At 44.0% G+C, this 10,791-nt stretch overlaps 1 protein-coding gene across 1 annotated transcript; it reads left to right on the forward strand.

The window, feature by feature from the left end:
* Window positions 1-1,894: 1,894 nt before the first annotated feature.
* Window positions 1,895-9,095, forward strand: LOC125482088 (polyhomeotic-like protein 3; the record flags this gene model as incomplete). The annotated part of the gene is made up of 2 exons (XM_048594071.1): window positions 1,895-2,760; window positions 8,943-9,095. Coding segments are annotated over 2 exons (1,019 nt in total), but the record flags the coding sequence as incomplete, so codon positions are not given.
* Window positions 9,096-10,791: the final 1,696 nt, after the last annotated feature.

The following is a 10,791-nucleotide window of genomic DNA, read 5'->3' on the forward strand; positions in this document are numbered from 1 at the left end:
CACATATCTCAGGCACAGTTAGAGATAGGTAATAAATGCTGGCCTTGCCAGCAACATGCACATCCCATGAAAGATATGGTCCCTCAAGCCTGCTCTGCTCCACTGTTCAGTTTGTTCATGACTGATTTTTTTTTAACCTTCGTTTCACTTTGCCAATCTGTCCTCCTGTTCCTTGATTTCCTTAGCATTCAAAATCTGTTGATCTCTGTATTGACTATATAATGGAGCATTCACAACTCTCTTTTGAGTCATAGGGTCATACAGCACAGAAACAGAACCTCCGGTTCAACTAGTCCATGCCGAACATAATCCCAAACTAAACTAGTCCCACCTGCCTGCTTTTGGCCCATATTCCTCAAACCTTTCCTATTCATGTACTTATTTAAATGGTATAATTGTACCCACATCCACCACTTCCTCAAGAAGTTAATTCCACACATGAACTGCCCCCATGTAAAAAAGTTTGCCCCTCATGTCTTTTTTAAATCTTTTTCCTGTCACCTTAAAAATGTGTCCCCTAGTCTTGAAAGCCCCCATTCTAGGGAAAAGACAACTACCATTAATTCTATCTATACCTCTCAGAAGTTTATAAACTTCCATCAGGTCGCCTCTCAACCTCCCACGCTCCAGTGAAGAAAAGCCCCAGCCTTTCTTTATAACTCAAATCTTCCATACCCGACAACATCCTGGTAAATCTCTTCTGAACCCTCGCCAGCTTGGAAATAATCTTCCTATAACTGGGCGACCAGAACTGGACATCGTATTCCAGAGGAGGCCTCACCAGTGTCCTGCACCACCTCAACTCCTATACTGAAAGGACTAAGCAATGAAGGCAAGCGTGCTAAACACCTTTTTAACCTCCCTGTCTATATGTGATGCAAACTTCAAAAAATTACATATCTGCATCCCTAGGTCCCTCTGTTCTATTTCGTACAGAATTTAAAAGATTCAGGAACCTTTGAGTGAATACACTTCTGACCCCTTCACCTGGGACTGTGGTGCTGGGTTTGAGACTCCCATATAGGGCAAACATCTCCCAGCATCCAGTCTGTCAAGCCTTATAAGAACCACGTACATTTCAGAGAGATCACCTTGCTTGCTTCTAAACTTCAAAGGATGTAAGGCAACTTGGTGCAGCGACATCTTGTGAAGTCATAAGAAATGTTGTTCAGACGTAGCTTCTTCTTGCACAAAATCAGATGGTAACAGAAGATGAATTCAAAAATAGGTCACAGAATAATTTAGAAACAGGAATAGGCCGTTCAGTCAGGAGGCAATGGCCTAATGGTTCTATCGCTGGACTGTTAATCCAGAGACCCAGATAATGTCCTTGGGACCTGGGTTCAAATCCCACCATGGCAGATGGTGGAATTTGAATTCAATAAATATCTGGAATTAAGAATCCAATGATGACCGTGAATCCATTGTCAATTGTTAGGAAACCCCATCTGGTTCACTAATGCCCTTTAGGGAAGGAAACTGCCATCCTTACCTGGTCTGGCCTACATGTGACTCCAGACCCATATCAATGTGGTTGACTCTTAACTGCCCTCTGGGCAATTAGGGATGGGCAATAAATGCTGCCTAGCCAAGAATGTCCTCAGCCCGTGAATGAATAAAGGAAAAAAAAGAAGTCTCTTGACTTAAGTTAATAATGATTGAAACAATGCAATTTGCCTTTCTTTCACTGGAAGAATTGGTAAATTCTTCCAAGATACTTCCTTCATTGTATAATTTATTCCTAAAAAAGTCCATTGAATTAGGAAAGTTAAGAGTAATGCATTGTAATTTTGATATTTAACAATTGATTATGAAGTTTTTTTTGTTGATACTTCCTTCAGAGGAAAAAACGAGATTCTTCTTGTCCATTAACTCTGTTGTTTGTCCTGTCTAGCACCCTACACACCAATTCAAGCACACCAGCTGATTAAACAGCAGCAGATTCCACTGCACCAATCAACGCCGAAAGCACATCATCAACTTATTATCCAGCAGCAGATCCAACACAGACAGCAACTGCAGCCTCTCGCTCTTCAGGCCCAGGCTTCTGACCCTCCACAGTCTCAGCACTGCCTGCCAATCCAACCCCACAGTCAATCGCTAATCCAGGCCTCTTCCCAATCGCCTCACTGTATATCAACCCAGGCCCATAGCCAACCATTGAGCCAACCTTCAGCTCACTCTCATCCTCAGAGCCAGCAGCAGACGGTTGTGGTCTCTCCAGTACCCTCTCAGTCGCCGCCGAGCCCACCAGCATCTACAATCATCATCCAGCCGCAGGCACTAATACAGACGCAGTCTCACAGCCTGGTTCACACGCATCTGCCGTTGGGCTCCAGCCAGCAGCCAACCTCACCTCATGTGCCACCAAGCCAACAGCCACAGCCAGCGCACATACTGCCTGCCCATCGCTCACCGGTCGCTCAGATTGGGCCTTTGCGACAGTCAAGTCCAGTGACAACGCACTTATCTACTCCACCCCAGCAGCAACATCCAACGCTGGTGTCACCTTTGCAAGAAGTTCCGTCAACGGCCCCAGGTCACCTCCAGCGGCTGCCGTTGCAGTCAGTGCAGAACCTGACGGTACCATCAGACATTGTTTCCTCCACTCAAGTGCTACCACAGACTGTTCTACATTCACGGGAACAACTCCCTGCTGCCCAGGCTCTGATTCAAATGCCCTTCCAGGCTCTTCCCCCACCCCAGACCATTGCTGTTAATCTTCAAGTCCAGCCTTCAGCTCCAGTGGATGCGCCACTGGTAGGGATTCATTGAATGTTTTACAATTTGCACGAAAAATAGTTTTCTTTTATGAGAATTAACCACTTGTTGGTATATTTGGCTTCAGCATTGAATGTATTAACTTGCTTTATTCTGATTCTGTGCATTTCACGTTCTTTTAAGGAAACTCATTGTCCAATCCAGTCAATTGCTTTCTGATCCAACAGTTATTGTCAGGCAGTTGTGTTTGAATGGCAGTAAACACTAGAATTTGAGTGAGATTTTCAGAATGATTTGTCTTTAAGATTCAGGCTCATTCAGTGAACAGTAAGTCCAGTTCTTTATAAGAAAGTTCCCATAGCTTTTGAGTGTGCCCACTGACTGCAAAAATGGTGCTTTCAGCTACTTTCAGCATTCACTCCCTCCACTACTGATGCAGAATGGTAGCAGTATGTACCATCTATAAGACACGTTGCAACAATTCACAATAACTTCTTAGATAGCGCATTCCAAAACCCTGATCTACTCCATCTCGAAAGACAAGGACATTAGCTGCATGAGTACACCAAAACCTGTAAGTTCCCCTCCAAGCCACTTACCATCCTGACCTAGGATTATATCTCAGTTCCTTCACTATCACTGGTTCAAAATCTTGGAACCCCCTCAGTATAACAGCATGGTGGGTGTATCTGTATCACATGGATTGTAGCATTTCAAGAAGGCAGCTCATCACCACTTACCCAAGGACAATTAAGGATGGGATATAAATGCTGAGGTTTCCAACAATACCAACATCCCATAAGTGAACATACAATCTCTGGTTTATCAGTTTGCATCACGCAGTACCTAGCATAATTTACAATCAAATTACTCACTGTACCAATGGCACAGTCATGAATACATCTTCCAGCCCTTCTTGCCCTACCTCTACAGAAACCAACAGACATCAAAATTAAATTATTGTCTAGCGATAAAGGGCTCCATGAATTCCAACAAATAATATTCACTGTCAACATTTATTAGTCTTTGTTCACCCATCAAACACAAGGTATTTTGTGTCTCACATGATGGTGATCATTTACCCATAAGCTGATTACTACTGGGATGTGAAGTCACTAGAGAAGAGGCATTAGACCATATCCAAGGCAATTTCTATTTTTGATGGTTGGGTTACAATGCTTTTGCACTCCAGGTACTTTGAGCCCATAGAGGACATGAACAAGGTAAGCAATGGCCAAATTCCAATGTTGCAAGATAACAAGGTGTCGAGCTGGATGAACACAGCAGGCCAAGCAGCATCAGAGGAGCAGGAAAACTGACGTTTCAGGTCTGGACCCTTCTTCAGAAATGTTGCAAGGTTGTGATCTCAGCTGTACTATTGGAGAAGATTCTAAATGTAAGCCGTGATGGGGAGGAATTGGATGGTAATGCAAATAGCTCATAGCAACCAATGGTGGATTGATAGCAGAGGCTTGACAGCATCTATTCTGACTGTCCTTTGGGCAGTGGGCAAACATGGAAACTGTTTACCAAGAAAAGCACCTTAAAACAAGAAACTTTAATTCTTCAACATCTCAATCTAGTTACCTTCCAAATTAATCGTGACTCCCTTATGCATATATCTTGAATCAGAACTGTCATGTTTCTAATAGGAGTCTTTACCCATAGTCTGAATCAGATAGTTTCAGATTTGTTTGGATAAATATGAATTTCAGCTGAGTATGTGCCCATTCAGATTTGCTTTCAACAACATGATGGCACACACAAAATGCCAATTATAAGTTATTCTAACCTTTCTGATAAGCAGCCTTGAAGCATTCTTCCACACGATTGCATTTTGGCTGCATGTGTCATCAAAGGAAGGTGAATTGATTTGGTCTATTTGTTACGTATGTGTACTGCTGCTAGTCAAGGCTGTGGCTGAGACCTGTTCTTACCTATTATAAAGAATTACACAAAATGTACAGTTCCCAACGAGCTCAATGCCAGTCTTCATGCTGTGCACAAGCCTCCACCCAGTGCTCCCCACCTGACTGTATCAGCATTGTTTTCTGTTTCTTTTTCCCCTGTGTTTATCAACTTTCCCTTGAACGCACCTATGCCATTGAACTACAAAATGACAGTGTCACATTATCGACACTCTGGTCAAGTCCTTTTCCTGAATTTCTTATTGGATTTGTTAGTGACTGTATTCTTGGTGTCTAGTTTATAATCTTAACATCTACTATGCCTAGTTCGGTTTTTCCAAAAATGGACATAATTCGACTGTGTCTGTCCTATTAAAGCCATTCATAATTTTAAAAGGTATGTGCAGAAGTCTTCTTGTTTAATAAAGTAGATGTAAGTTTAGTTTCTGGTGTTTTTCATGTCCAATCCATGGTGTCTTACACATGGCTTTGAATCTGAGAGTAGGTGGAGCATTAAAGTCCAGTAAAAAGCAAAATAGATTTGACTCTCAAAAATCCCAAAATCTGAATTTGCTGTACAGAACAAAGCAAATTAATTTGGTATGTTTGAATGTTGAATTATTAGGTTACTGAAGTTTGTAGTCCTTGATCCTTGGCTTTTATTTTAGAATGGTATTGAAGACTTCTGCTGGATTTGGCTAGCCTGGCATCTAGCCTTTGTGAACACCGCAACCTTTCAAACTCATGAACTTTACCACCAAAAGCCCAAGGGCAGTAGGGAACACAATCACCTGCAAGTTTCCATCCAAAACACTCGAAATCCTGACTTGGAACAATATCATTATTCCTCCATGGTTGGTGGGCCAAAATCCTGGGACTGTCTTCCTAGCAGCATTTTTGGTTTACCTACACTAAATGGACTGCAGCATTTCAAGAAATACCATCTCAAGAGCAACTAGGGATAGGCAACAAGTACTGGCATAGTCAGTGATGTTCATACGCCATGATTTAAAAAAAAACAGCAGTAATCTTTACAATAGATCATAAAATATTGTGAAACATTTCAGAAGCATTTTCTATTCCTCTAAACCATTCATTTTCACCACGTATGTATGAGGAATATTGTACATGTGCCCTTCCTTAAACAGTACATTATTGTGTTGATGAAATGCAAAGTGGATGATGCCAATACTTAGTGATGAACAAATTCAAGGCAAAGACTAACACTCATACTCTTCATGACCACATCACTTCTGGTGACCTCCCCTCCACTGCCTCCAGTCTTATAGTTCCCCACAACCCCACACTGCCTATTTCGACCTGCTCCCCAAGATCCACAAGCCCATCTACCCCGACCAGCCCATCGTCTCTACGTGCTCCTGCCCCACCGAACTGATCTCTTCCTACCTCGACTCCATTCTCTCCCTCTTCGTCTAGGCACTCCCCACCTACATCCGAGACACAAACCACGCCCTCCGTCTCTTAGGTAACTTCCAGTTCCTTGGTCCCCAGCACTTCATCTTTACTATGGATGTTCAATCCTATACATGTCCATACTCCACAAGGATGGTCTGTAGGCCCTCAGTATGTTCCTCTGCAGCAGACCCATCCAGTACACCCCCTCCCAGTATACCTTCCTCCGCCTCGCCGAACTTGTCCTCACCCTCAATAACTTTTCCTTCAATTCTTCCCACTTTCTTCAAATCCAGGGGGTTGCCATGGGCACTCGCATGGGTCCCAGCTACACCTGTCTGTTTGTAGATTATGTCGAACAGGCCCTCTTTACTATGTACATTGGTACTGTTTCCCAACTCTTCCGCCGTTACATCAATGACTACATCGGCGCAGCATCTTGCACCCAGAGTGAACTGGAGCAGTTAATCTACTTCGCGAACAGCTGCCACCCCACCCTCAAATTCACTTGGTCTACCTTAGATGCCTCCCTCCCCTTTCTTGACGTCTCCGTTTCCATTTCTGACAACAGTTTATGGACCAACATTTACTATAAACCCACATATTCCCATAGCTACCTAGACTACACCTCTTCCCACCCTGTACTCTGCAAAAACTCCATCCTGTTTTCCCAATTCCTCTGCCTCCGTCACATCTGCTCTGACGAGGAGACATTCCACTCCCAAGCATCCTGGATGTCCGCCTTTTTCAAACAACGCTCTTTCACCCCCTCAGTCATCCAGACAGCCCTCCATTGTGCCTCTTCCCTTACCGTTCCACAGCTCTTAACCAACCCCCCCCCCCAAAATAAAAGTAAAGAACACGTCCCCCTTGTCTTCACTTTCCACCCCACCAGCCACCGCATCCAACATATCATCCTCAAACACTTCTGCCAACTCCAATTAGACCCCGCCACCTGGAACATCATCGACTCCACACCCATCTCTGCCTTCTGCAAGGACCATCCCCTTTGCTACTCCTTAGTTCGTGCCACAGTCCCCACCAACCGCTCCAACCTGCCCACTATCTTATACTGTAACCGCAAAAGATGCAATACCTTGCCTGCACACCACCTCCCTCACCTCCATTCAGGGCCCTAAACAGTCCTTCCAAGTGAGACAGAACTTCACCTGCATCTCATCCAACCTAGTCTATTGCATCTGGTGTTCCCGATGTGGTTTTCTCTACATTGGTGAGACCAAACGTAAACTAGGTGACTGTTTCGCTGAGCTTCTTTGCCTGCCCTGTATCAGCCAACCTAACCTCCTGGTCACCACCCATTTCAACGTTCCATCCCACTCCCCCTCCAACATGTCTGTCCTCGGCTTCCTCCAGTGTCGCAGCAACTTTGAATGCAAATTTGAGGAAAAACACCTTATCTTCTACCTTGGCACCCTACAGACCAGAGGACTCAACACTGAGTTCTCCAACTTCAAATTACCTTCCCACCCAACCCCCGGCTCCTCTTCCAGTCCCACCTCGTCCCTTCCAGCCACCAACCAGAATCATCCCTCCCATCGACCAACCAAGTCGTACCTACTACCAGTGACCACCTATCACCACCATTCTGCCTCCACTCCTCCCCTCCCTTGATTTGCAGCTCGCCCTACCCCCATATCCAGTCCTGAAGAAGGGTAATACCCGAAATGTTGACTGCTCCTTTCCACCAGATGCTGCCTGGCTTCCCGTGTTCTTCAAGCCTCCTGTTCGTCTACCTGGATTCCAGCATCTGCAGTTTTTTTGTCTCTAACTAATACTCATACTGTCAATCATTGAGTCTGCAGCAGAGGATTGCATACAAAGATGTCAAGGTCAAGATGGGTCATTGAGGAGTGACACTTGCAGAGTGTTTTCACTGAGTGAGACCCTCAGCAAACAAATTAAATGGAGTTTATGTTTAGGTAGATCCTTTTCAACAGTTTGGGGAAAGGCAATGGCCTAGTGGTATTATCGCTGGACTGTTAATCCAGAGACTTGGGAGCCAAACATAGACACGCACGGGAATTCCTAGAGGCATGGTTCTCCACTCATAATGCAATCAACAAACGCATAGAATTGAACGCACAGATCAAAACTGGAAATGACACTACTCGCCATAAGAGACCAAACAGTATAAATTCCAAGCAGAGTAGAATAACACCGCTTCATCGGAGGCTACACTGATGATGTCACCTAGCATGGTGATGAAACTTCTGAACGAGAACAAGCCAAAAATGGCCCTTCAGTGTTGTCTCAGCATATTGTGGAAAAAAATGTCTGTCCATTTCCCTCCAATAGATTATTCCCAATTGATTTGAACTCCTAGGAACTGAAGTATGGTGACACCATCTGGAATATTTGCAGCTGAGAATGTGAAGACCATGCACTTTGTCAAGTTCAGGCAGTTTATGAAGCCCTTCATAGTCGGAGGTGCCGCTACTGTTGGGGAATTGCACTTAGGGAATGCTCTGAAGACTGAATTCAAATTGAATACTTTTGCTAATGTTAAACCAAACATATTTCCCATGGGATTCAGTGATCACTCAACGGAATTAGTGTGAATTATAATATAAGGTATTATTGTAAAATAAGCACACTGGGAATTTTCCTATGAGAATTCATCTTGCCATGCCTCAGGTTTGTTATAATTATATCAGTCCTCATAGTCCAGGTCTTGCAAGCCAAGTATCATTATCTTGTCTCTTGGAAACCTGGATCATGTGCCCTGTTTGTTATGAATTGTGTATACTCTTGTGTAGGAGATGGTATGGAGATGAAGTGGATGAATTGGGTCAACACCCTGGTGCTAATTGTACTGAAGTTTATGGTCAACCTTCAATGTTGTGTGATGCAGTCTAATTCCATGTCATTGTGCCTTCTCAGGTCTACCCTGTGGAAGACCACGAGATGAGGGAGGACCAGGAAGAATGCTATGCAACACACAGACCAGTTTCAACACCTCCCTCTGAGTCCGAATCCTCTATCTCCACAGCACAAGGAGAAGCTCTGTCAGCTGTGGACATTTGCCAAGGTCAGGTATTAAGAAAGTGAAAATAAAAGTGGTTTGAAAAATAAAACTGTCAAGGGGAAACAAGTGGGTGGCTATCCAACTTTTTGCCTCTGCAAATTTCCCTCAAACATAGCAACAACTCTTGAAATGGGAGCTTACTCTGCCTATTGACTTTAAAAACCCACATGAAATGCACTGGTAATATCTTGATACAAATTTCCATTTGAGTTAACTAACGTTAATTGGTTGAAGTATGGAAGTGGAAAATTGTTACTCTTGAAGAAATGACTCCCTTTATGTCAAGTTTTTTTGAATAAAACAAGGCTTAAACATTTTCACAAATCAATTGGGAGGAACCAAAAGTGCCGAGTGGATGATCTACTTGCCTTCTTCCTCAGATCGATAGCATCATAGATCTTCAGTCAATTTGATTCACTCCTCATTGTGTCAAGAAAAGGCTAGGCGGCACGGTGACTTAGTGTTGGCACTGCTGCCTCACAGCGCCAGGGACCCAGGTTCGATTACACCTTCGGCCGACCATCTATGCGGAGTTCGCACATTCTCCCTGTGTCTGTATAGGTTTCTGCCAGGTGCTCTGGTTTCCTCCCACAGCCCAAAGGTGTGCAGGTTAGGTGGATTGGCCATGCTAAATTGTCCATAGTGTCTAGAGGTGTGTAAGTTAGGTGGCTTAGCCATGGGAAATGCAGGGTAACGGGGAGAGGGTTGGAGGATGGGTCTGGGTGGAATGCACTTCAGAGGGGTGGTGTGGACTTGTTGGACTGAATGGCCTGTTTCTGTACTGTACAGATTTTATGATGGTGATTTTATGAATGAACTGGATATAGCAAAGGCTTTTGGCCTGAACAACATTTTGGCTGGAGTACTGAAAGTTTGTGCTCCATTTGTGTCCCTAGTTAAGCTATTCCAGTGCAGGTCATGGCTCACTTCCTGATCCCAAAACCTCTCCACCATTTACAAGTGACAAGTAAGAGGTGTGATAGAATGCTTACAACTTCCTTGAATGAATGCAGTTTCAAATGTACTTAAGAAGCTTACCAACATTCAGCACAAAGCCGTCCACTTGATTGGGACCCCATTCACCAACCTCAGTGTTCGTTGCCTCTATCACCACCACACAAAAACAGCAGTGTGAGCCAAATACAAGATGCACCGCAGTAACTCATTAAGCTTCTTCAGGCAGAACCCTCCAAAACCATGACCTCCTAACACTTAAAAGGACAAGGGCAGTTGATATATAGAAACCACCTGCAGGTTCCCCTCAAAGCCACATATAAACCTGACATAGAACTTTTCCACTGTTCCTTCACTGTCGTTGGATCATAAACCTGGATCTCCCTTCCTATCAGCTGTGTGGATATCTGTTCAACCCAAGGACTGTGGCAGCTCACACCACCACCTTCTCCAGGGCAGTTCGGGGTCGGTCGTAACTATTGCCTTTGCTAGCAATGCCCACATCCCATGAATAAATATTTAAAAACAGGAAGCTCTCAAAGTGCTTTACCATCAGTCAAATATAAATATTTTGGAGTGCAGCCAATGAGTTAGGGAACACGGCAGCCAGATTACACAAAGCAAAGTCCCACACCGAGGCAGTGAGGTGATGCCAGATAATGTGTTTTTATATGTCAGCTCTGAATAGATAATGGATAATGTGCCAGAGAGACCTGCCCTGCTCAAAATAGTGCATTATAATCTTTGATA

Source organism: Rhincodon typus, unplaced genomic scaffold (assembly GCF_021869965.1).
Source record: "Rhincodon typus isolate 14 unplaced genomic scaffold, sRhiTyp1.1 hic_rhity00005705, whole genome shotgun sequence".
In the NCBI taxonomy this organism is placed as follows: domain Eukaryota; kingdom Metazoa; phylum Chordata; class Chondrichthyes; order Orectolobiformes; family Rhincodontidae; genus Rhincodon; species Rhincodon typus.